The 27,430-nt window shown below is 44.2% G+C and overlaps 1 protein-coding gene across 1 annotated transcript in view; it reads left to right on the top strand.

The window, feature by feature from the left end:
- The first annotated feature begins 17,736 nt into the window (after positions 1–17,736).
- Positions 17,737–27,430, top strand: part of SPATA13 (spermatogenesis associated 13) — a 39,942-nt gene continuing 30,248 nt past the window's right edge. Inside the window, exon 1 of the mRNA XM_065730118.1 lies at positions 17,737–19,526. Within this exon, the coding sequence (XP_065586190.1) occupies positions 17,892–19,526 (1,635 nt within the window). The 5' untranslated portion in view covers positions 17,737–17,891. The remainder of the gene's footprint in view (positions 19,527–27,430) is intronic.

Genomic DNA, 27,430 nt, shown 5'->3' with positions numbered 1-27,430 from the left:
ATATGCTTGCAGACTGGAAGGCCTACAGTATCCTGGGCTACACCAAAAGAGGAGTGGCCAGCAGAGTGAGGGAGGGGATTGTCCCTCTCTGCTCTTTTGAGGCCCCACCTGGAGTATGGAGTCCAGGTCTAGGGCACCTAGCACTAGAAAGGCAAGGAGCTATTGATGCAGGTCCAGAAAGGGCCACAAGGATATTCAGAGCTGGAGCTCCTCTCCTGAAAAGAAAGGCTGAGGGATCTCAACATGTTCAGCCTGGAGAAAATAAGGCTGATAGGATACCTCATTATCATCTTCCAGTACCTAAGGGAGCCTACAGGAATGGTAGAGACAATCAAGGTCTGGTTGGATGGAGAGGTGTACCTGTCCATGGCAGGGAGTTGCAACTGGATGGCCTCTTCCAACGCAAACCATTCTGCGCTTCTATAATTTTATGAATTTCTTTTTGTTGTTTCTTTGTGTCCTGATTTGTTATGAACTGATAGAAAGTGAACCCTGGTCCTCATAGGGAATCTGCTATGGGGACAACACAGCAGGGCACAAGCAGTCCAGAAGTTTTATGGAGTGCACTGAGTTTCCAGTACTGATGACCAAGATGCCAATGAGGAGAAGCACTCTGCTAGGCCTCATGTTGACAAAGAAGAAAAATCTGATTGAGTTGAGAAGGTTGGGACCAGCTTTGATTGCAGTAGCCAATAGTTATACAGTATGGGATCCTGGGATGAGGCATAGGATATATAGCAGCATCAGAACTCTGGACTTCATTAGAGCGGACATTGGTCTATTCATAAAACAATATAAATAAATAAAGCAAATGTTAGAACAAGTATAACAGGCTTCATGTGCTCTGCAGGTCTGACTAACTCAAGTTTGTTTGGTATTTCAAGATTCTGAGATTAGACGTACAATCTAGGTACAAAATATAATGATCTATTGTTCTAAACAGGAACTTCATGAAGATATTTCAGTTCCTGAGTTGCCAAAGCTGTACCAGACTTTTCTACCAGCCTTGCCAGAAATTAAACCTCCATACAGCTCTCTAAACTTTGGTCCGTTTTCTATAATGTGCCAAGCATAAACAGTGTTTCCTGTGTGGGAATAACAAAATCTGTAAGAAAACACATTTTCCACATTTGTTTCTCAGTTGTTTATTATTTTAATTTTTCCTATTTATTCTGAATCCCAAGCCTTTTCATTGTGCTTGCAAGCTGCCTAGAGATGTAGTACTATCTGTGCTTCAATTTCTCTTAAAATTTCAAACCACGGAGTAATATGTGATATTTTCTTCACTTCTTCTCACCCAGAACCATAATCATTATCAACAGTCATATAGCAGCATTACAGATGAGAACCTTGGTGATTGATGTGAGACTAAGAAAACTATTTAGACTTTGCTTTTATTGAAATCTTCACTTAAAGCTTGATAGAAACAGAGGAAGTTGCCTCCTTAACTTCAGTGGACCTTGTATCTGGTTCAGAAGGCTTAAAATGTTAAAAGCCCAACACTGCATGAGAAGAGTATCACAACGATGAGTTTGGTTTCCTCTTTTCAGTGAAAGCTTTGAGCATAAGTCAAACATGGAGTTATAGTTCTGCCGTTACACCCTCATAGTTGATTTTCTTGGTGCTTAGATTCCAGTAGAGCTTTCAGCTAAAATGAATGTTACTAATAATTAGAGATCCAGCAATACCTGAATTTCAAATTATGGCATGAAAAATATATGAAATCTCATACTTCATTATACATTATTAATAAAGCTTTGAAATGCTCTTGGGATATGTACATATGTTACTGAGTAAATCTGTTGGCATTTCTACTTTTAGGAAGTAAATATAGTGTTGATATTAAACATTCTCTTCGTGATTATTCACAGAATAACTCCCAAAAATGTAATACAGAAATCCATTTCTCTTTTGATAAGTGTTCTCTTGCATTCAGGATTACAGATATTCTTCACATTATATCATTCAGAAAAAAAAGTACAGAACTGAAGTTGGAAGTTGCAGAATCACTTAACAGATCTTTGTTATGTATTACTTTGTGTGTATAGGAAGGGATGTGTAGGAGGGAGCTGTACATTTCCCACTGACAGGAAAGCACAAAGCCAGGGGCCTTCTGCATTTATAAATGTGATGCCAGGCACAGCTCCTGGCATAAATTTGAGTGTCTGAGTAAAGTGGTTGCTCCATATGGACACCAGAAAGCAAGAGCAGGGAACTATGTCCTATCTTTCTGGCAGGTTTTCTGCCCTGTATTGTTCTGCCATAATAATAACTGAATAATAACTCAGCTCTGCACCTGCAGTGGATTCTACATAGAGTTACTTTCCTGTTGTGCTTTGCAGCTCCCAGAGATGTAATTTAACCTTTGATTTCTACCTCTTTTATTTGTTCCGGTAGATGAGCAGGTATGATTTTGTCACTTTGTTCTGTTGCCAACAACTGTGAATACTGGATCTAGGTGGTAACGTATGGGATTGGCTCTCATTTTCATTTTTGTGGAGGAGTGTTCAGCATGCACTGCTCTTGGTCCTCCACGTTGGCCACACTGCCAGATGCAACTTGCACCAGTAGTCTCCAGCTGATAATAACCAACTCTGTTTGTGCAATACTTAACTAGAGGTTGCAGCTTTAGGTTAGTGCTTCCTGGACTGCTTAACTTCACTTTCACCAGAACACTCTCCCAAACTCTTTGCTTTCATATGGGAAACATAAAATACTGTGTATGAAACTATGCAGCAAACAGACTGTAATGAAATGTTCATGTGAATATACTTGCTTCTCCCTCATTGCAGTTATTGTCAGTGTATGTTTAACTTGCTGATTTCACACACGGCTGTGCAGTCCTTTGGTTACATATTAACTTGGGACTCGAGCCTGCAAGATGCAGAGAGCTCCTGACCATGCCGAGCCCCTGGCAGAGCTGTGGGCACTCGGGCACGCACCTTGCAGCTCCAGTCCTGAGCCCAGAAAAGCTTTCTGGAACAAGATTCATGCTGTGCAACATTTTGTGCATCAGATGTTTAGATTAAATCTTACCCATAACAACAGGTCTCAAGGACAACATAAATATTTAGGTATGTACTGCGGTAATTAATTATATCTTGCAATTATGGTTTTATTAGTTCCTACAGTTAAGTGCAAAACCATTAGATTGAGACTAATATTTAATCTTTTGTGTGTTGGCTTCAGTGTTCTTTGCCCCTCTGTTACAGTGGATGTGGTTTTTAGAGTTGCAGGTAATCTGTGCGGCTCATCTCACAGTGCTATGTGGGCAGTATGCATTGCTGCACTTCCATACCCCACAGCAGAGCACTGTGTTGTGAGCTCAAGCTGATCACACTGGCAGTGAGATCGAGGGGAAGCTTCCTTGGCATTAGCTCTGCTTTCTGGAGCCCTTTCAGCAGATGCCCACCTGAACGTGGATGGAAACCATTGGCTACTCCCCATATCGGTGTCCTTTCACTGATCACAACTGCACTGGTCTACAGTGCTTTTATGCACTGTTAAGTCAGGCATTTACCGAAAGGGTATGAAGCCAATCTGTTGCTTAGATTTTGGGAAAATATATCTTAATCAGATCAAGATGTGGTGTAGCCTGAGCAAACAACGTTAATCATTCCCTTTTCTCTGAAGCTTGCTTTGTGAGAAAAGTGTGGTATTGGTCTAAGTTACAAAATCGGAAGTATTTGGCACGGAAAATGTATTGCAACTACTGCTTCTATGAAGTTGTTATCACTGTTTGTTATGTAGATGAAGGCCATAATTTTCCATTGTTAGCAAGGAAAAGCAAGGGATACCTTTAAGTGGCAAGGTTTAATTCAATCTACCATCAAGGAAACAGAGCAAGGAAACTTCCAAAGCCACAGCCCCCACTGTCTCTGTTAAATCACTCAGCCATCATTAGGCGAGCAGGGAGATCCTTTTGTTCCTAGAATCACTATTTGCCAATTTGCTAATTATTTGCTACTTGCCACTATTTGGTAGCAATTAGGAGCTGCGGGCTTAGCCCGAGTCTTGCTTTCAGCTCTATACCCGAGTTAGGCCAAAGACAGGAACCGTTCTGTTCTGGTGACTGCTGGAGGACTCTTACTTTAATGCAAATATCTCTCTGTGTTAAAAACAGTGTATTTTCAAAACAAGCTATCATGCTGCTGGCCTTTGGCCACACTCGTACAAATCAAACATCAGTTGTGCACAAACTTATCTGCAGATTATCTGATGAGATAGGGGTGAATTTAAGCTTGCCACAGCATAGAGCTGTGCGTGCAAAATGTTTGCAAGATTGTAGCTCCAGTAATGTACACAAACTGCAGTCAGCCTATGGAATTGGAGGGCAGAGGAACAACTTGCAGACTGTCAGTTTTCTTGGAGTAATGGCCAACAGGTCAGCTGTTGTGTGTTCTGAGGAGTAAGCATAATAAAAAAGCAAACACAACGGAGAAAGAGATTTTAGGAGCTGGTAGTGAGAGAGGTTTCTATGTAACTTTAAGCACAGTTAGCCAAGCGAGCAATACTTAGAAGTTAAGAGTTGTTTACTCATTAAAAGAAAGTGGGGAAATAGTTAGTTTATGTGACCAAGAGTGCACTGTTGATGACAATGAAATATTTTCCAAAACTTGCAGTGTAGGCTGAAGGCACCATGTGATCTCCTACAAGAAAGCAGTCACAAGCACTCCATATCCTTCCAGAGAAAACAGCTCCTGTTTTGGGGTAAATGAGGCTGGGGTTGGTTGCATGCTTATTCTCCTTTAATAAGACGTGTTAGCAAGTTTAATACTTTCTATAAAGCCTGGATTTCACTCTTGTTTAATACTAGGTTAAATCTGGAATAATAAATTCTCAAAAGCTTAGAGGTTCCAGTAAAATGAGATTTGTCTCTGAACTACACGTTGGTTTCTACTGGTTGTGTAGTAGCTTTGGTGCTCTAAGCAGCAGGAAAATCAAGATTGGTGAGAAAAGAGTATATACTTTACCAGCACGTGGGATGATTTAGTAGAAGCTACAACCTCTTACTGCAAACATTAGGAAATATTTATTTCTCTGGAGAGCCTGAATCCCTCTGTCCCCCTTTCCTCAGATTTCAGCACAATAAAAAACACAGCAGTTAATTTTGAATAATTTCCACTTGGTTTTAGTACTTCTTGTTTCAAGGGTTGGGAAATGGAGAAGTAGGATATAGTACATGGCAGGTGATGGTGCTTATCTGAGTGTTTCTCAGAGTATGATCTGAATACTGCATGGGAGCAGCTTATCAGCTGAAAAATAGCAGGACTTATGAGAAATGAAGTATCTTCTCTTGGCCTGGGAGGGTTCAGCAGTATCAAACATGGCTTGTTAAAGGGGAGCATCTTGGGCGCACTGGTTAAAAAAATATTCTGGAATACATTTGTATGTGGATCTTCAAGACTTTTAGAGTTAAAGCATTCATATAAATCTTATCTGTGCTAGGAAAATTCCCTGATGCTGACAGGGGGCAGCTTAGCTCAACATATGCTGAGTATGGGAAGGCAGGAAGACCCGCTGCTTCACAGGCTGTGAGAGCAGGTTGTAAAACAGCAGATTTCAGTATTCTGGTAAAGGTTGGCCTCTACACACTGCCCATCCAGTTACCAAAAAGGCTGGGCACAGATTGGTTTAACACGTTCTTTGCTGCATAAAAAAAATTAGATGGCATCTGTGTTACAGCACTCCCAATATCCCTGCACTGAGACTACGTCTGTGGTGAGGTGGAAATTGAAACAGAATCAGAATCTGAATACAAAGCGGATTAAAATCTCTACTTACAGTAATGACAGATTTTAATCTCTGAATTTGACACAACACTTCATAGAAAGCTCAATTTACTCATTTTCTGGAGAAAGTATTTTTCTACTTTTCAGAGAACACACACAAAAGTATTTGCCATTTGAAATATCGCCATAGGTTTTTGCATGTCTTTGTGTTTCTGTTGCCAACCTGCTCCTGGCACCCAATGCACCCCACATCACACCCACACAACCCTTCCCCGTGGCACCCATAGCTGTGCAGCATAATACACAGGGGGAAGAGCACATCTCTGTCCCCTCCAGTCCTTTCCAATTCATGGCACTCCTGGGCAGCTCCTGAGACAAATCTAGAGTCTGGAATCATTTCAGGAGTCCTGTGGCTCCTGAAAGGAGGAGCTTCCACTTTCCTGCCCGTGCTTTTCTCCCTGCTCTTGGATGCTTACCTCCACTGCCTGCCTTGCATCAGCTTGGGGCAGCCCAGCAAGCTGGCTCATCACAGAAGCACAGAAGGGGTGAGGTAGAAAGGGGCAAGGTGAGAAGGGGCCTCTGGAGGTCACCTGCCCAGTCTCTGCTTTGGCAGGGACACCCAGACTAGGGTGCCAAGTCCCATGTCCATGTGGCTTTTGGAGATGGAGACTCTACAGTCTCTCTGCATCCTGTGCCAGTGCTTGATCACCCACAAAGGAAAAAGATGTTTGCTGATGTTTAGTCAAAGCCTCCTGTGTTTCATTTTGTGCCCCACTGCCTCTTGTCCTGGCACTGTATGACACTGGAAAAGCCTGGCTCCAGCCTCTTGGTACCCTCCCTTCAGGTATTTATAGATATTGAGGAGATCCCCCCTTCTCCAGGCTGAGCAGTGTCAGCTCTCAGCCCCTCCTCATAGGGGAGGTGCTCCAGGCATCTTGCTGGCATTCTGTTAGGCTCTCTCCAGTATATGCAAGTCTCTTTTGTACTGAGGTCCAGAACTGGACCAACACTGAGAACAGTGGAAGGATCACCTCCCTTGACTTTCTTGACCCATTTTGCAGCCAAGAGTATCATGAACACATTGTTAACCCATGTTCAACTCTGTGTCTGCCATCTCATCTCATATCTTATATCATACCTCATATCTCATATCTCATATCTCATATCATACCTGAGGAAGCATTTCTTTTCTTTTCTGAAAGAGTGGTCAGGCACTGGAATGGCCTGCCTAGGGAGGTGGTTGAGGCACCATCCCTAGCGCTGTTCAAGAAGCGTTTAGATGAGGTGCTAAAGGACTTAATTTAGTAGTTGGGTAGAGATAGTGATAGGAGGATGGTTGGACTAGATGATCTTATAGGTCCTTTCCAACCTTATGAACTTATGAACTTATCTTGTTGGGAAAAAGTAGCAGAAAGGCCAGGTAGTGGCATGCTCTTAGCCATCTTCTCCCAGAGAAACTTGGACTGAAGGAGATAACCTGAATAGAAGCAGGTGGTCCATGGGGAGCAGCACCCTCTCTGGCTTGGTGTGGGGTAACAGGGGAGAGCAAAGCAGCCATTTCAGTTCCAGCACAGAAACAGAGGGTTTGCTGAACTGTGCTGTGAAAAGCAAGAGATGGATAGAGATCTGACTCAGGAAGCTGTTGTGTTCAGTATTTCCTAGGCAAAAGATGGCTCTAGGACAGGATTGGTGCTCCCACCTGCAGCTTAATATTTTAATTATATGTCCCAGAGTACTGAGGGAAGGCTGCTAAGGTTTTTCGTATTAGAGCTTCTTAGCCTGCACCTTATCAAGGCCTATTTAAAAGGGTCAGCAAGACTAACAAAACCTGAAGTGTCAATGTATTTCAGTGTTTAGGCAAGGACAGCTCTCCAAAGTAAATTAACTTCTGTGGTAAGAATGCATTCAATCTTGCAGTTCAGAGCTATCCTGTGCTCTTACAACATATAAATTGTCAGTCTGACCTGCAAGCTCCAGCTTATAAGATTAATGGAATATCATGCAAATAGGCAACTGAGTCTTAAAGCAAGCATTTTACTCTGAACTCCTTTAAAAAATTGCTAGGGTTTGTCCTCTGCAGGGGTAGATAATGGATTGTTTTCTCCATGGGTGCACTTTTTATAGCTCTCATCACTGTAAGCATCAAAGTGCCAGAGAAGTATTGATGGATTTGTCCTGGCGGGTCCATAGGTTATAAGGCACTGCTCCTATCATCACTTATTTTACACATATGGCACTTAAGCTGAGACAAGTATGCTGGACTGCCAAGGTCAGAGAGAAACAAAATCCAGAATCCCTCTTTCTCAGTCTGTCAGAAAAGCATCTCTCCAGTCAGAGATGTAGTGTGCGTTTTTCCAGATAACCTAACACCACTTCCAGGGCTGGTAAAAGGACTGGTTGATTAACCTCAGCTCATGGGGAAAAGGGTGTAGGAGCTGCCAGTCAGAAACATCTCTTATGGCACTAATTCCTGTTCCCCCTAATTAGGGGGAGGCATTCTGTACCTTGGATATACACAACAGACTCTATCTCAGGCTACCTGAGTTATGATTTTCTTCCTTACTGCTACTGGAGGACAACTTCTAGAGACAGGTAGTATGCACTATTTATACTGCTGCCCAGAAATAGATTATAATAGTAGAAATGTTACCAGACTGCACAAGGAGATTTCCTTGACTGTCCTTCTGATGAAATATCTAATTTAGTATGTATGGCTGTGTTTCACAGGACCAGTATACTAGCCCAAAAGTTGTAAGGTCGTAAATATCTGATTCCATGTCTGCACAAATAAGTTTTCAAGCATCATTGTGCGATCTTCAAAATTAAGTAACTTCTTTTCCTGACAAAAGGAACAAGCTGTTTGTTTGATTGCTCATGTTATTAAAAAATACTCCTGATTTTAGTGTTACTAGCAGAAGAGTTAGCATTAGTTTAAGTTCTCAGATATATATATATATAGCATATATATTTTTCAAAAGCCTTACGTTATGATAAGTGATATTCCCAAGCATGCAGTTGCTAGTGTAGCACTTCACTGGCTGCTACTCTATTCACACTGGTAGTTTTTATGGCTTTTCCACTCTTAAACATTTTTGTTTTTTGAGTAAATTCAAACAAAATCTAGAAGTTATTGACAAAATAGGCATTGAATTAGCAAGAGCTTCTCTCTCTCTCTCTCTCTCTCTCTCTCTCTCTCTCTCTCTCTTTTTTTCCTGAAAGAGAAACACTGCAGAGATGATGATTCAATCTTCTTACCAGAAATGTGTCCATGAACTTAGTTGTAGTTCAGGCCATCACAGAGGCATTACATTTTTCATTGCAAAAAGAGACTAAACAAAGGCAAGTGTTGATAACTAATTGAAAACACCAAGTGGTTCTAGAAGCACATGGCTGAAGCCAGCTTAGAAGCCACCTCTGTTTGCACCAAACCTGGTGCTCCCCACAGATCGCTGCCTGCTCATTCTTTCCTTAATTCCAGTGAGATACTCTCTGCTCTTACCTCAGGAACACACCAAAAGCTGTAATTGTTCAGGGCTTTCTGCTGTGTCTGCCATGGAGGCAACAAAGGTAAACAGCTGCCTAGAACCAGCTGGGTATTGTTGTTGCATCACACTGGGCCAATTATTCTCCCGAGACCTGTTATTTTATTATAATAAGCATGTGGAGATCTTATATAACTCTGCATAATTTTTCCCAGTATGGCTTTGCTCCCAGGGGAGCACCACCCACTTCACTTGCGAAGCACCTCCATCTCTTGTGGTTCCTGTGGGACTCTGCATTCCTGTGGTGCTGCTGCATCACTGCTCCCTTCTGCGGGGCCATGTGAGTCATGCAGGCGTGAAGAGCAAAGCTTGTGCCTCCCGCTGGGCTGTGGAGCAGGGAGCAAAACCACGCAGTCATACAATCATAGAATGTGCCTAGTTGGAAGGGACTCTCAAGGATTATCAAGTTCAGCCCCTGGCTCCACTCAGGACGACCCAAAATCCAAACTCTGTGTCTAACAGTGCTGTCTAAACGCTCCCTGAGCTCCAGCACTCAGGGCTGTGCCCACTGCCCTGTGCAGGCTGTTCCGTGCCCACCGCCCTCTGGTGCAGACCCTTTCCTTAACCTAGGACTCTCCACATCCCTGTAGCCCTCCTTTGGACACTCTCCAATAGCTTTACTGTTTATTTATTATTTATTTATGTCCCTCTTGTATCGTGGCACCCAAACTGCACGCAGTGCTGGAGGTGAGCCTGCTCTCTACGAACTGATGCTGTAGTAAAGTACACTGCCCCTCACTATGGCTCATGCAGAAAAATGAATGATGCCTTCCCGTGCCTCAGTTCTGAACTGTGTAAGCACCTGTTGCAGCTGGTCCTCAGCTCTCGTGCTCCTCTAATCCCTTTCTGTATGAATTCATCTTTCTAATTTTTTATTTTGGTTTCCTGGTTGTCTAACAGGGCACCTTCACATCCCTGAGTAACTTTGGAAGGCCGCAGTTTGAAGCCGAGAGGCTGGGATGGCAGGGTAATTATGTAGGAGGGGAAAGAGGCTGATAATGAGCTTCTAATAGTCACACTTAGGTGCTATTATTTCAAGCAAGGAAAATAAATATTGGATGGTTGTAGGGCAGTCAGGACAGTGAGAGATGTGACATGGAGGGCTGTGACATGAAAGGATGGCAGAAAAAGGCATGGAGAGAGATGGAAGAGAACAAATGACAGCAGAGTGGGACAATTTCAGCTGCAGGGCTTGTACCCTTTCCTCTCAACTATTCCACATCACTTCAATGCACTTCCACTTAACAGAAAATCTGTTTGTTTCTTTCTTTGTTTGTTTGTTTAAAAAAAATGCTATAGGAAAAGAAAAAAAAAAGAATATTTTACTAAACTCTTCTCCTTTTTTAAATTTTTTTTTTATTTTTTCATCTCCATGGTCACTTTACTTCTTATCTCTTACACTTTGTAAGGCACAAAATAAAGGTGGAATTCATAGCATCACAGAATCATAGGGGTTGGAAGGGACCTCTAGAGATCATCGAGTCCAACCCCCCTGCCAAAGCAGGTTCCCTACACCAGCCTTCCTAATTGGTAACTGGAAGTCTTCTTTATGTCTCAGCACAATGATCCATTTATTGGGAACTGCCCTTCTGTAGTACCAGCCATCTCTTCATGTCACGCTGCCTGAATAATGCCTCTTGAGGATGGCCAGAAAGAATAGCATCACAGCCAGGCTCTGGGGGCTGTAAATAGCATTCTGCTGGGCTGAAAGGCTAAGGCCATCATTAAGTTGCATGCAGCTGGAGTGGTGTAGGTGGGTGAGTAAGAGCAACTGGGAGATGGGACAGTGGTAACCTGGTACACAAGGGTCATTTTTCTTTGGTGACGTTGTTCCACTGGGCTATTGTGCTCACCCTAAATTGCATCTCTGTGTTCAACAGAGCTGAGCAAGCTCAGCGAAACAACGTCGGCAAAGCACATTTAAAAGAAAATGTTGAATGATTAGAGCAAAAAGAAAGGTTTGTTGTGTGCTGTGATTTAGACCGGGCTGTGGTAAATTTCTACTTTGTTCAGTAATTGCATTTATCTGTATTGGTAGTGAGTTAAGGGCATACAGCTAAGTAAATGCAACAGGAACTGGCCTTTAGAGAGTAGTATCCCAGCTCCCTGTGCACAGGCAATGACAGCTTTCATTGGGCAAATTAAGAAATTAATCCATCAGTTTAACCCAGCCTGTCCTTTGAGTGCTTTCCGTAGCAACATGATTCATTTTCTGGAATGGAATTTTTCAGTGCCAGGATGACAGAGTTCTTGAATTTGGAAAATCCCTTTCAATTTGTTATTACTGATTTGGTTACAGATGGGAAAATCCTACATTAATTTCCCACACAGTTTACATATATAATGGACAAAAATTTAGTTTGGGTTTGCTTACACAACCATACTGTTCTTCCCTCATTTCTAAACCATACAAATTGAGATCTTGATCTCGCTCCCATTGAAGAGGGGGAGTTGCCCTTAACTTTAGTAGATATATGACTCAGTGTAATTCCCCTTTGGGACCTGTCAATGTGCAGAGATTCCTCGGAGGTTAATTGCTTGCAAGAGAGTCTTTCCCTGGGGTGTAAGAGGAAGGTGCAAATTTCAAAACTGCTGCATTAGCTAAATACTGCAGCTTGGGAAGGACATTGTTTAAAGCAGAGATATTCTACCTCAGTAATTCTACATCTTAATAATTAAATTCAGTCATTCATTAATTTAAAGGATGTGTTACTTCCTTTGCCATCTTGCCCAATATCTGTTGAAGTATGACAGATGTTTTTCTTATGTTTTCCTTGAAGTATAACTTTTGGCTTTTTTTTCACTCTTTTAAGAGTACAAAAAAACCCCACTATTTTAAAATGGACTTTTAGAAAGTATTTATAAAAGAATCACAAAAGAAACAACAGAGTTGTGGGAGTGAAAGAGAAGATTTCTAAACTAATCAGGGAGAATCATTCTTGTTTAGACTTTTCAGATTTAGATGAATGACTTGCTTTTTATGTAACTGTGCTCAGTGCTATTCTGAGAAAGCTAAAAGATACATCACTTTTATTTAAAAATTTTGGGGTTGTTTCTTCATTAAAAATCTCAATACGCTTTCTCCCATGTCACATTCTTTGTAATCCTTTCCCACCTGTATTACACTTAGAATAATCCTTCTCATTCCATGTCACATGCACATTAAACCTCTTTCAAATCAGAGACTTTGAGCTTCTAAAACAAGCGTTTCATTTTTGTTGCGAGAAGTGTGATCACCATTATCAAGCCATTATTAAAAAGCACTGGCACAGCTGCACAGAGAGGTGGTGGAGTCTCCTTCTCTGGAGACGTTCCAGACCCGCCTGGACGCCTACCTGTGCAACCTGGGCTAGGGAGCTGCTTTGGCAGGGGGTTGGACTCCATGATCTCTGCAGGTCCCTTCCAACCCCTACAGCTCTGTGATTCTGTGATCTTATACCAGATTATCTTTTCTTGGACTCCTTGTTTTCATAAATGACTGTACTTGGTCAACCTCTCAGTCAGCTCCATCCTTTGTTACTCATTTTTTTCCATTAGAAATTTGGATGATATTTTGCTTTTCTAGGATTGTAGAAAAACCTTTTTACAGGGAGGAGTGATTTACTGAAACTTTGGTTTGTGGCTTTGGTAGAACACTGTACCCTCCTATTCTTTAAATATTATAAGGTACAGAAAAGTGTTATTGTCTGTACAGTCAGAAGAGTGATCTGCCTTCTTTCTCATGGCAGCTCTGTCGATAAATTTTGTTTTTCATCATGTTACTGAATCTGGTGTGTCTGCACCATGAACACTATATGGAGTTCGAGTTCCCAGCCTTTAAAAAGTTACAATTCAGATTAAGAAAAGATTTGGGTAATTATTGGTCTGCAGTACAGAAAGTTAATCCTGTTCTCAGACACAGCACACTCTTTCAGTGTCCTTCATTTTGCACTGGTATGGAAGGACAGACTGTGACTTAGTGATTCTGCAATGGGCAGAGGTGAGTTTGAGCATGCTACCAGTGGAATGTATGTTATGAACAGATCTGGAAGATTAAAACTATAGCATTTACTTTTAGGAACCTGACAATACGTCTGACTGACCGATTACTAATCTTCCTGTAATTTCAATTTTCTATGTATTCCTGTCATTAAATTTAGTGACATCTAGGGAATGCAACAATTAGATTTTACCTAATTGTCTAAACTGAGTGTTTTAGCTTGGATTTGTAAGGAAATTAAGTTCTTGTGAGCAATACCTTCTCCTGTCATTTCTGTCTCCTCAAGCAGTTATTAACAAGCCTGTGAGCTTTAGGTATATTTAGAAGAAGGATTCAATCTCAAACTGATCAGAGTTTCTTCAGTTTCATGAACACTGTTGGGTGGATAAATGAAGGGCTCAAAGTAGTAGCTTAGTTCAGGTCCAGCTCAATAGTTTTTACTGCTGTTTAGTCCAGATGATAGATAGCAGAACTGAGGATTCCCCTCCTGTGAGGGGACTAGTGGACTGAAAAGGCCCCATATGGATTACCCGGATCTGGCCACAACTGGAGTTGTGTGTCCAGATCTGGGGCCCTGAGCTCAAGAAAGATGTGGAGCTTTTGGAACAGGTCCAGGGGAGGCCACAAAACTGATCAGAGGGCTGGAGCACCTCTCCTATGAATACGGGCTGAGGGAGCTGGGCTTTTTTAGCTTGGAGAAGGCTCCAGGGACGCTTCATTGTGGCCTTCCAGTACTTAAAAGGAGATTATATACAGGAGGGAGCCTGACTTTTTGCATAGTCTGATAGTGATAGCACAAGGGGGAACAGTTTTAAACTAAAAGAGGAGAGATTTAGATTAGATGACAGGAGATAGTTTTTCACTGAGAGAGGGTGGTGAGGCACTGGCATTGGCTGTCCAGAGAAGCTGTGGATGCGCCATCCCTAGAGGTGTTCAAGGTCAGGCTGGATGGGTCCCTGGGCAGCTTGATTTAATGTCTGATTTAGTGGTTGACAACTCTACCTGTGGCAGGGAGTTGGAACTAGATGATCTTTGAGATCCCTTCTAACCCAAACCATTCTATGATTCTATAAAAAGCCTATTCATAAAGAAGATACAGAAGCACAGGAACATAAATTCATTGAAGACCTATCATTGCTCTATTAGGAATTTTTTAAGGGACAAGAGAGACAGTAGGGAAGACCAGTTTGTACTGTTGAAAGCAGTTTCACAGTTGACATCTGATAGACACTTCTGTTGTCTCTTTGCCATTAAAGCCCCAAGTTTCCCCTCAGAGGCTTCTTTTTCCAAAGACCTAAAGCAGATATTTCTCATTTGCACTGACCTGAGAACACACCCCAGATACTCCCAAGATGACACAGATCACCAGAATCACAGAATCAGGTTTTTGGAAGGAACCTCTGAAGGTCATCTATTTCAACCCCCTGCCAAAGCAGGGCAGCCAATGCTGTCACAGTGAAGTTTTTCCTCATGTTTGTAGGGAACTTCCTTTATTCCACGTTGTGCCTGTAGCCCTACATTCAGTCACTTGGCTCTACGAAAAGAACCTGGTCCCATCCATTTGACTCCCATCCATTAAATATTTGTAAACAGTTATGAGATCTCCTCTCAGACTAATGAACCATGGTCTCTCAGCCTTTACTCGTACGGGAGATGTTCCAGGCCATTTATCACCTTTGTGGCCTTCCACTGAACTCTTACTAGGAGATCTCTGTCTTTCTTGAACTGGGGAGCCCAGAACTGGACACAGGACTCCAGATATGACCTCACCGGGGCAGAGCGGAGAGGGAGAATCACTTCCTGCAACCTGCTGGCCACTGTTTGCAATGCATCCCAGGATGCCATTGGCCTTCTGGGTCACAGGGGCACATTGCTGGCTCATGGCTAACCTGCTGTCCACCAGGACAATCAGGTCCTTCTCCACAGAGCTCCTCTCCAGCAGGTCAGCCCATAACCTGTACTGATGCATGTGGTTATTCACCAGCTACAGTTGCTACAGACATTTCCAGTCTTACTCTTCTTTTGCCTGTGTCAGCACTGTAAAGCAACCAACTCAACACTTGACCCACTTGTTTGAGTCATTCCTAGAACTTCACTTCTCTGACAGGTGTATAGGAAGCCACACCAGGCAGGTGCCAGGCTATGCCCTGTGTTCACTGCCCAGAATCCTGTGGTCACTGCCAGAGTTATTTGCTGCCTCGTTTGACCTACATCCCTTAAGCCCATTTGTTTGCCTTATTCCCTAAGTACACCTTGGCTTTGAGAGGATGTCTGTGCTGCTCTCCAGAGATGTAATTACAGTGTGCAGAGTCACAGTCACAGTTCTGGAGGACAGGCTGGTGGCCTTCAGTACTTTGACAGGGTGTCTGTCCTGCTGTGAACTGTGCTGCCCTTTTGTCATTGTCCCTTTGATCTGAGTCACATTCAAACTGTTTTAGTTACATCTGCAAGTCCAGCCTGCATGTAGGAATATGCTTAGACCACAAACAGTCTGAGAAGGAAGTATCAGTGTTTCTGTGCCTTTGCTGGGCATCCTGACATGGGTCTGTAAGACAGTCTCACACTTTTTTTTTTTACAGTAATATGAACATTGTTGAGGCTGAGGGTGAGAAGTTCACACTGCTGTGTCTGAAGAAAAGCAGCAAAACCGAGTCTGCTGTAGGACAGCAGGGCAGCCTGGGAGCCAAGTGTGGCTCTGTACAAGCTTCTCTTGGAGAAGAGGAGGCTCAGGGGAGACCTCATCGCTCTCTACACTGCCTGAAAGGAGGTTGTGGTGAGGGGGTTTGGCCTCATCTCCCAGGTAACAGCATTAGGACAAGAGGTCTTAAAGGGAATATTAGGAAAAACTCCTCCCTAAGTGTGGATGAGCACTGGAATAGGCTGCTCAGGAAGGTGGTGGAGTCACCATCTCTGGAGCTTTTCAGGAAATGTGGAGATGCAGTGCTTAGGGACATGGTTCAGTGGGCAGTACTGGTGGTAGTTTGACAACGGAACTGGACGATCTTAGAGATCTTTTTCAACCTTTGTGATTCTATGGTTTGAAGCACTCCTTATCCAGCATTTATGTCTTTAAGCTTAATAAAGCAAATACATTTAGGAGAACACACTGAGTCCTTCCCCAGTGATTGGCACTGTAAACACATTGGGGCCCCAGCTCAATTTAAATATCAAATAAAAACACACTTATCTGCTACGGATTGCAAGGTTACGGCATATGCAGATAGCCACCAAGCACACTCCGGTGGGGCATAAAAGACCGCCAGGCATCCGGAGGCTTTATTTCAAATATTTGGGGCTTCTTAGGGCCCCAAAGGAAGAGAACCCGTGCGAGAACACCACGGGGGGAAAAGGAGGAGCGGGCTGTTCGTGGAGCCGGGGGTGCCCGTGGAGCCGGGGGTGTCCCTGGAGCCGGGCCGCCCCGCCCCCGTTCCCGCCCTCCTCCGCCGCGGCGGCCGCTGCCATAGCGACGCGGGATCGGGCTGCGGCGGGGCCGGGTGCGGGCAGCGGGGCCGCGCGGCTGCCCTCAGGTAAGGGCGCGGGGCTCTTTGCGGGGCGGGTGCGGGCTGAGAGCTGCGCGCTTCGTTTTTAGTTCTGATTCCGTCGCGTTGCTTTCGTTCACCACCCTCCCCCTGCCCGCCCGCCCGTTCAGGTGCAGAAAGCGGCTTTCTTCTGGGAGTTCTCTCGTCGATAGTTTTATCTTTTGTTTTGCTATTTGTTTTTTACTATTATTTTTCCCCTAGCGGTGCGGGCCGGGGCCCGGAGCTTTGTCCGCTCCGCGGTGCGGGGCCGAGCGGAGCCCCTCCGCGCAGGGCGGGCTCACGCTGTGACCGTGTGAATGGAGGGGATTAAAAGCAGCGATGCGGAGGATCTCCGGCGTCTCCCTGAAACACGAGAAAACCCTTTTATCCCCGGAGGTTCGGAAAACTCCTTTTAAAGTTGCACTCTGGAGGGAGCTGCCGGCCCCAGCTCCGTGCTGCCCCGCGGCTGCCGGCCCCATTCTTATGGAGATGCGCAGCCCCGCGGTGCCCCGCGAGGGGACAAAGGCAGCTGGGCGTCGTGCAGCCTCCCCCGGCTGCGAGTGTTGGGAAGACCCGGTCTGGCCTTTCACTGTGCGAGTGCTAGGTGGCAGTCCGGCCGAGCTCAGTACTTTCAATGAAACTTCTCGTCTGTGTTGCTTTTTTCCCCTCTAAACATGTGTGGGAATTACAGGTAGTGTTCAGCAGTGTGGTAATACTAGTGAACTTATTAGCTCATTAAGCTTTAGAAAAACAAACACTTATTTAAATTATTCTGCTCTCTTGCAGTTATGCTGTGAGGGTGTTATTAATGTCCTCTCCCTGCTGTAATGCACCTTTGTGCGGCTGGAAGGAACTCCTTGAGCTCACACGTGTTGTTACTGACAGTGAGGTCCAAACTTCTTTTAGCAGGGGACTTTGTACCGAAATTGCCCTAATGGTCACCTTTGTGTTCTTGGCGCAGGCGGTGCAGCCAGAGGAGCTTAGCTTGGCTGGCGAACGTGGGAGCAAGAGGAGCTCGAGTGCAGCAGATGTGGGCCAGGCAGCGAGGGCAGCTGCCGGGGACAGCAGTGTGGCTGTGAGCTGTCCCAGCCTCCAGCTCCATGCTTACAGCATCGAGGGCATGACCACATTTCAGAATGGTTGTGGGAACAGCAACACCGTCACTTGTATCGTGATGGATAATAAGGAGCCTCCGAACCTGACGACTTCTGTCAGTCATAATGGGGGGTACAGCACCTGTGGCAGTTGTGAAGAGGAAACACAAGATGAGAAACTCAGCCCTTCCAAAATCATGCGCTTCTTCTCCACACCTCGGAAACGAGCAAATTCCAGCTCTGACAGGCCCCGCTCCCTCATTGTGATGGGCAACTCTTCCACGTGGAATGCTTTGTCTTCCATCAGGAAAATGGGGTCTTTCAAGAAGCTGAAATCATCTGTTCTGCAAGGGATTCAAGCAAGGGAGTGTCCCGATATCCTAAATGAGAACGATGTAGGCAAACACAGCTCAAATGGGGCAGTGGTGAGAGTTCAAACTAACAGGTATTCCTATTCGGGCCCTTTGCAGGATTTCCAGAGTGCGGTGGATGGTTTGGCGTCCGACTGCTCTGATGCTGAGGAAAGCGATGAGTCCTTCCTGAGGAACACACACCGCTCACGCAGCATCCGACGGGCGTACGGTGCCGGCCGCATCAACCTGCTCGACACAGAGAAAGCTCAGAGCCACCAAAACGGCACCGGACCAACGTCTCCTGTCCTCGCAGAGACAAAGATCTGTGAGATTTTGGTGAAGGACTCTGAAAACAACAGGATCATCTATCGGAGAAGCAAAAGTTCGGATAATTTGAACTTTCTGAAAAAAAGCTCATTCAAACGGAAGTCCACCTCAAACCTTACTGACCTCAGGGCTGCGAATGAAAAACAAATGCCAGCAAGGACTGTGAGCGTTACTTCTGCTGACTCAGACAAAACAAATGGGAACCCTGAGAGGAGATCCAAGCGATGGAAGAGCCCCATCAGGGCAAAGGATTTTGACCGAGTTCTGAAGCTTGTCAGTAATGTTACAGACGTTGCATGGAAGAAGGATGTCCCTAAGAGCACGGCTCCTTCTCCCAGTGAGCAGTCCCAGAGAACAAGGTCAAACAGCAGACTGCATGATGACTACTCCCGCAGGGTTTCCAGTAGCACGGATCATGACAGAAAGAGGTGCACCTCCTCAGTATCTAGTCCAGATTCTTCTTCACCAGGAACACCTTGTCTACAAAGCCCTGTGGCTGCTCAGGATAAAGAAGCTGAAATGAATGTAGCTGGTGCTGAAGACAAAAACCTCAGGACATCTTCGGGTATTGCAGAATCTGATAGCTTGTCCCCTACTCTGAGTGACATCGGGCCATATCCTAATGAAGTGTTTGAAACGGACTCGGACGAACTGAAAGCTCCCCAGCAGTTTATATGCGATGCTGAACATCCTCACATCCCTGTCAGGCCGACTGCTCCAAAACCTCAAAGCCCCAGCACGGAGAAAGTGAAGTGCAATATGGATTTCCAGTGCCCAAACCATCATAGCACGCTGTCACTGAGCTCCATGGAGAGCGAAGAGAGAGGCGAGGTTGGGCCAAAGCTGGGCAGGAATCCCGTCTGCTTCCAGGACACAGTGCAAACTGTGTACTATGATGATGGAAATGAGGACAGTGGCATCAGCAGTCACTCTCAGCTGAGTCTCAATTTAGTCCCTGGCACAGAAGAAAAAAAGGAAGAGGTAAGAAAGAATGCAAAATCCTTTAGAAGTTATATATTTATCCATCAGGTTTTCTCTTTATTAATGCAAAACAATGCAAACAATGCAAAATAACCGGAATACTAATGGATATTGCAGCTTGTTATTGCTAAAATATGCTGACAGCAATTGTTTTCTTTAATATATTCTCTTTGGAAGCTAACATCAAATTATTTTCTCTTTGTGCATTAGCATCCAAGAAAGTTTTGGCAGCCAAGCTGTTCGTGTACATTTTCAAGGGCATCTTATTACACCCTGCAGTTATACCAGCTTGTCTTGCGGGCTTGTCAGATTGTACCAGCCCAGGCAGGGTCTGGCTGTGTTTCTTCCAAGCCAAATGGTCTCTAAGAAGCCTGTACATTTGGAAATAGTGTTGATTCAGTGTGAAACACTTCTTCTGTGGCAGCCTTGCAGAACAGGATGATATTTGTAGAGCAGCATGTCACGAGAGATGCAGAAGTTTAAAACATTCAGTTGTTGTCTATGTTTTCATAGTGCACTGGTGGCTGTGCTGAGTGTGAAGTGTTTGGATATTTGCTTGCCAGCTTTGAGCAGCAGAGTGTGTTACCTCTGAAGCATTAGAGAAGCCATCATCACCCCACTATATCTAACTGATATTTAATACACACAGTAGTTGGGTAGGTGTGCTGAAGTAAGTGCAGTTGTAAAACTGAAGTCCTGTGGAGGGTCTGTGTGAAAACCAGTTACAAAATTAAACTGCCAGTGCTTTTAAGCAACCTTGTTTTGACTAAATGTGTCATATACCTTAGGTACGCACACACTTCATCCTTTCATGCTAGTCTAATCATGTCTGTGAAGCCATCTTTACTTTTAAAAGCCTGGCGAGGTTTTTACAGACTAACTGTGAATGGTCACAGAACTTATTGACACTGTTGGTCTGCTGGAGAAGAGTGAGTTTGCTTGCTGTAATGCTTACAAATATGGCAAGATTGGAAGATATGTCCAGTGTGTACAAACATTGGGATCCTGGGATCATTCTTCATCCTGAGTCCCAGGGCTGCCACATCTGTTCATCCATCCACCCATCCATCCACCCATCCATCCATCCATCCATCCATCCATCCATCCATCCATCCATCCATCCATCCATCCATCCATCCATCCTTCCATCCATCCACATATCCACATATCCACATATCCACATATCCACACATCTATTCATCTTTCAATACTCTCACGTAGTGCTGTGTGCAGGGAGACTCTTCCACACTGCCAAGGGGGTGAGAAGCTGTGATGTGTCCATGTGCCAGTAGTGTCTCCCAGAACAAAACGGGAGGATTAATGCTACTCATCTACCATCTAGTGGTGATCCGGGCTCATGACACAAGAAAATTCAGCTTGTCCCTCCCCTGGATTCCTCGGAAACCAGTATGCCTTTCGGAAGTTCTTAAATGAATGTCTGCACTGGGTGGATAAAAGTCACGACAATTTTAGTTTTAACACCACATTCTGTTATTATCTAGCATGCAATTTAAACCTTTATGCTATAATATATTTTAAGTTATTTGTGAGTGCGTTTTAGTGCTCTCTTCAGTTTCTAGAGTATGCTGTGTGCACTGGTAGCAGCAGTTTGTGTGGGGGATGCACTGCCAGTGTAGGATGAAGCCCTTCAGGGGATGAGGGAAATGAGGGATGGGTCTGTGCACTGCAGGGCTGCAGCAAGGGAACCAAACCTCACTGTGGGTGCTGTGCAGAGCAGCCTTTGTGCTGTTGCATGGCCCAAAAGGTGCAGCTGCACCCACATTTCTGTTTTGATCCAAAAAAGCAATGTTTTTGGAGGTGGGTGCAGGTACTGATTGGAAGCATGAGATGAGCAGGACAGGGTTACGTCTGTCATACTGTGCAAGGGGGCTCTTCTCTCCAGACCTGCTTCCCATCCCATGCACAGCTCTACAGCCATGGCACTTAGCGTGAGCATGAAGCAAGAAGAGCAGCATGGTATCTCCCTGCCATTTCTTTGCAGGGTTTCATTGCACTTTTACTCCTCCTCACTATTGTGCTTGAAGGTAGCTTGGTACTGGAGATGGCAGTCTTTTTTAATTGGAGCTTATTCAGCCCCCATTAATTGGAGCTTATTCACACGGTGAGGTCACTGAGGTTTGAACTTTTAACTACATTTCATTTTTAATTCTAGCTCACACCTCTGCATTACAGAACTTGACGGTCAGGTGTTTGATTTGTTCTCTGCAATTGTTTGAGATGTACTGCTGAGCAGTACAAATCCAGAATTTTAAAGACTGAACCTTAAGTGCATGGACAAATCTACATAGTTTCCCCGTTTCACACATCATTTTATGTGGCTTTCATGTAAAAGCAAGCATGTAAAAGCCATTAAAATCTCTATGGCTTTTCTCTATTTCTCTACAATATTTCTCTACAAAGAGCTAAGCATCCAGGCTCACATCTCCATGCATGCCCAGATGTGCAAACTTGCCAGCATTTCCCCAGTGCTGTGAAGATGATTTCATGGTATTCTGGTATTCTCACAAGGATATCTACTGATTCATCTGAATTGGTGTTGTGCTTTTTTTTTCCCCACCATGTTTCAGGCTTGACATTTTGTCACTGCTGTCCTATTGGTTTCACCAGAAGACTGGAGCAGGTGAGGTGTTTGGCCTCCTCAGTTGCTGGTCTCTGCAGATGTTGCTTCCCAGGGAAGAGATGACTAAATGCAGCATGGGTCTGTGTCTCAGCATGTGTTAAACTATAGGCGTGAGTCACCACAGCTCACTGTGACAGCCCTCGCTCTCCCAGTCTCTGCTTTTGACAGTGTCTTCCATACCCCAGTGTATTGCTTTTGAATAGCATCAGGAGATGCTTAAGTACAATCTCATATTTGGACTGTTTTACATTGTTTGCATTATCCTGAAGGAAAGTCCCATGTCAGTGTAAATGACAGAAGCTTTTCTTTGTATGTCAGCTACGAGCTGCAAAAAACAACACACTCTTCTGCACTTGTGACAAAACCCAACAAGCTCTTGGAGCACCTGCTGTTTAAGCTGCCTTGCTGGCACCTGGCTTCATGTTACACTAGACTTTCTATTACTTAAATGCAACACCTTATCTACATGACTGTAAGTGAATGATAACTCACTTAAACAGGTAATTCTGTACTCAGCTGGGTCGTGTTTTGTTTGCAGATTATATTTTAACTGCTCTGAGATCAATCTGTTGACTCACTTATGTCCATGCCATGCAACTTTCAGTGGTCCTACCTTATCTACACCATGCAGTCTCCTGAGCTCAGCTGTTTGCAGGGTCATATGATGGTAACCTGCTGTAGCACGGGATGGAGTTGCTGCTCCCATCTTTTCCTTACAGATTTCTGTGCTCTGAATATTGAGCAATGGTGGCTTAATTTGGGGTAGAGCTCCTGGAAGAACTGTAGGAGTAGGAATATGAAGATTCAGCTCTGTCCTCAGTGCCCATCCTCTCTCAGGGCCAGGTCAGCTGCTCTCAGCTCCCTGAGCTCTTATTGCTGTTATTTATCTCCAGGTCATCCATGTGCAGTTTAGAATGTGACTTAATCAGCTTAATTTGTACGACTCAAAATGTGCTAAACTGTCAAGGATTAAGTAAGTGTGAGAACTTCTTCAACTGAGTTGACTTCTTCCAGTGAGGTCCCAGCACTCTGGGTCACCGTCAGTGCTGCTCTGGCCAAGGGACAGCAGAGAGCACTGTGAGAGTCTCTCAGCAGCATCTCTGGTGGCAAACAAAGATTTCCTTTAGACTGAGTGGTGTTGTGTTTGCTCTGAGCTCTCTGTGCTGCCTCATAGATTGCCACACAATGTTTCCACCTTCCACTAGGTGCTCAAAGGACAGTTTTCAAGAGCACCCACACAGAGCTTAGCCAGGAACCAGCGTGCCTTGCAAAAACCCCAAACTGCAGAGCTGATGACTGAAATGATTCAGCATACACCCCTCAAAGCACACATATCTTTCTTCCTGTTATAGCAAAAACTTTTCCAGCTCACTGCAGCTAACTGCCATTCAGGATAACCTTTAATCATTTGCTGCTGTATCTTCTGGTAGGAAGAGGAAAGCAGTGGTGGACAGGAATCTGTCTGAATCAAGTTAAGAGTAACTCTGCAGTTCTGAATGAAACTGGCCATTCGTAAAAACTGATAGTTACACGAGATTATTGTTATCCCTGCAAACATATACTCTAAAAGGGGGTATGCAAATGGATTTCACTGTGTTTGGCCTGGAGGAAGCTGCTGCCCTCTTCCTTCTGCCTTTACAGAGTGCCTGGGACTTGGCTCTGGTGCCCTGCATATGGGGCATAGCCAGGTGCTGCTCACACAGGTCAGGGCTTACTCCCCAGGCTGTGGAGTACTGTGTCAGGCCACGTAACTTAGAATCATAGAATATCCTGAATTGAAAGGGACATGCACAAGGATCATAGAATCCAATTCCTGGCTCCACATGGGACCACTGAAAATCCAGACTCTGTGTCTGAGAGCATTGTCCAGATGCTTCCCCTGCTCTGGCACTCGGGGCCATGCCCACTGCCCTGTGCATCCTGTTCCATGCCCACCGCCCTGTGGTGCAGACCCTGTCCCTGAACAGAATGGGCACAGCTGTAGGGTTTCCTCTGAGCTGCTGCTGCTTGCCCTTTCTGGCACCTGAGGACTGCTGGGGGTGCAGCTGAGTCCCTCATGCACAGGGCGGAGGTGGATCACAGCAGGCTCAGCTCCTCCAAGCCCAAGCTCAACCACAGTGGCTTTGCCCTCACGCTGTTCTCTAGCAGCTAATAGTTTGCAGACATCGAGTTGCCCAAGGCAGCTCCACCCACTGCAGGCTGAAGACTGAGACTGTTTTTGGGACCTGCTGGCTGCTTGGGCTTGGGTTTGGGCTTGGATGATGACACTGTGCTCTGGAAGTGTGGGGAGAAGGGGAACCAGGGAACCTCCTCCTGGAAAGACACTTAGAAATCTGATGGCTTTTTCTGTTTCCCCTTTGTTTGCAGAAAGTTCCTCTTCTGAGCTGTAGTTAACATCTGGCTTTTGAGGTTTGCCAGCGGATGTTACAGAAGCTGCAGGCAGACTATTGCAGCTGATTGTTTTACCAAATAAAAGAAAGTTATTTTTAGTACTCCTACACACTCTGGGGTGTTCCAAGTCTTGATTTAGAAGTTTTACAGGAATTATTTAGGGGCTATTAGTGCTTCTACATCTTAAAAAGTCTCAAAAGATGTCAGTGCTACTTTACTGTATACTGCACACTAGCTTCTAATTTAAATACTGAAGTAAGAAAGAAACAGCGTTAGAGTATCATCCAGCAATCCCCAAATATCAAGACACCAGAAAACTAGTGGAAACCAATTCTGTTTTTAGCATGCCTGCATTTCATATGCCTGATGGAATTGTTTCTGCAAAGAAATACATGTCCCTGCACCTCCCCTCTGCCAGTCAGAAATGTGCTGGCTCCATTTGGCTTTGGAAATGCGTTACATGACAGAGGGGGAGATGGAAGGAAATCCTTGAGGCTGAAGAACAGATTGGAGTCAGGAGATCTTTGGTCATTTCCAGCTCAGCTGTGCTTTGTCTTTGTCATAGGAATTACCAAACTGCTTTGTGTCTGCTCCTTATCTGTGAAATGTGAATATTACAGAGGTGAACTCAATAACCTTTGTAAAGCATGTTGGGAAAGCATTAGGCTTGTTGATGGCTATAAGCATGCTTTCAAGGCAGGTGAAAAGAAGCAAACCTGCATTAATAAAAATGCCTTTGAAACATATGGCCATCTTTGATTTGGGATTTTATCTGTACAGATCTTCTGATGTGATTTATTGTTAAATTTATTTGTAAAAATTCCATAAATGCCAGCAAATCCCAACAGCAGAATTATAAACAATTTTCTTCTGTATTCCAGAGCTTCCAAAACAAGTGCTTACTGCAGAAGCTTGTGTTGCTAGCAGGAACTGATTCTTAGCACATTAGAAATCAAAGTAATGTGATTTTACTGTCTTGCAATGCAAATCTGTCGTGCATGCATCCAAGGAGCATAGTGTGGCAGGACTGCTGTAGGGGTGCCCCTTTGAAGCAGTGCTTTGCAGAATTTTGAACTGTGGATCCACCCAATAAAAAAAAAAAGACCAATTATTGTGCTCGAATGGCTCTGATTTCCAACCAGCTATGATTTATGCTAAAATGTGAACGTTGCATTACTTTGATTTCTTCTGCTTTGCTTGTTTGTATAGGCGTCAATGCATGTGGTTTTACATGGTATTTTTGCAGCTGTTTCACAGGTTGTATTCCCATCTTACAGACCACAGGTCAAATAGCAGTGTGTATCTCAGGGACAGATCATCAATGCATTTATTGAGGGTCTTCTCAAAAGCTAATGAAAAAAAGAGGTGCATAAGAGCTACTGGAATGGAAAGACAAAGGTTTTAGTGCAATTGGCATTTAATGAGAAAGGAGTGGGTGAAAATTTTCTTTCTGTAAGTGAACTGAATTAGTTTAATAATTCTGTTTGGCTTCTGATAGAAGATGCATACACTGAATAAGTGGTTTTTTTTATACGTCAAAAACAGTCATTTCCATGATAAGCACTGCTATGATGATAGCACTAAATTGTCACTCCTGGTGGATCAGTGGAGAGTAACTGGGCATTGATAACACTTTGGGATCTTTTAATAAAATTTGGGAAGAAAGCAGTAAATACGCTTTCTCTAGGAGGCTCTGTCATATCTGGAGTCTCCTAATCTCTGTGTTTGTGACAGCAGTTTGGTAATAAAATTATTGATCGTGTCCATAAACAACCTTCTAACCTCAGTTAGCAGTGATGATAAATGAGCTACAACTAGTGTTCCCCTGCTGCTATTGTGCAACAAGAAAAAGTGCAAAGGTTACCTTTTATCATGTTCCTGGGTGGAGACACACTGCCTGGACTTTTACTTAGTTAAGTGATGGTGATAAATTTATTTATGACACCTAGGTCATGAGCACTCAGCCCTTTACATTTTTGCTAGCTTATATGAATGTGGAGTGTTGTGTCCAGTTCTGGGCTCCCCAGTACAAAAAAGACAGGGATTTTCACGAAAGAGTCCAGCAGAGGCCTACAAAGATGACAAAGGGCGTGAAACACTTCTCTTATGAGGAAAGGCTGAGAGACCTGGGTCTGTTCAGACTTGAAAAAAGAAGACTCAGAGGGGATCTGATCCACGTCTATAAATATCTAAGAAGTGGGAGGCAAAGGGACGAGGCTGGACTCTTCTCAGCAGTGTGTGGTGATAGGATGAGGGGAAATGGCCACAAACTGAAGCAGAGGAAGTTCTGCACAAATGTGCATGGGAACTCTTCCCAGTGCAGTGATGGAGCAGTGGCACAGCTGCACAGAGAGGTGGTGGAGTCTCCTTCTCTGGAGACGTTCCAGACCCGCCTGGACGCCTACCTGTGCAACCTGGGCTAGGGAGCTGCTTTGGCAGGGGGTTGGACTGCATGATCTCTGGAGGTCCCTTCCAATCCCTACAATTCTGTGATTCTGTGAATTGAAAATCATATTTAATACTGCTGCTGAGTTCCAGGAATTTGGCAGTTCCTGTATTATACAGTGGCAGTTCCTGGGTTATGCAGAAATATCAGCTTTTAAACACTGATTGTAATACTGATGTGTAGCTGTCATTGCTAGTCTAATAAATTTATACAGTTTTATGTACAACTTCAAAATGAACACAGTAACATGTATTTGTGATGAAGGCAGGGATACCTACCCAAAATAACACAAACACAAAAGTTTTTCCCTATAAATATATTCCATTACCTCTTCTTAATCCTTACCATTTACAGAACATGACCATATCCATCACATTTCTGCTTTCTCTGAAAATATGATATAATAAAGTATGTTGAAACTTCTCA

This window comes from Cyrtonyx montezumae, unplaced genomic scaffold (assembly GCF_038088225.1).
Source record: "Cyrtonyx montezumae isolate F1298 unplaced genomic scaffold, pur_monq_1.0 scaffold_12, whole genome shotgun sequence".
In the NCBI taxonomy this organism is placed as follows: domain Eukaryota; kingdom Metazoa; phylum Chordata; class Aves; order Galliformes; family Odontophoridae; genus Cyrtonyx; species Cyrtonyx montezumae.
The sequence above is the reverse complement of the archived record's forward strand: the minus strand, read 5'-3'. Positions and strand labels throughout refer to the sequence as shown.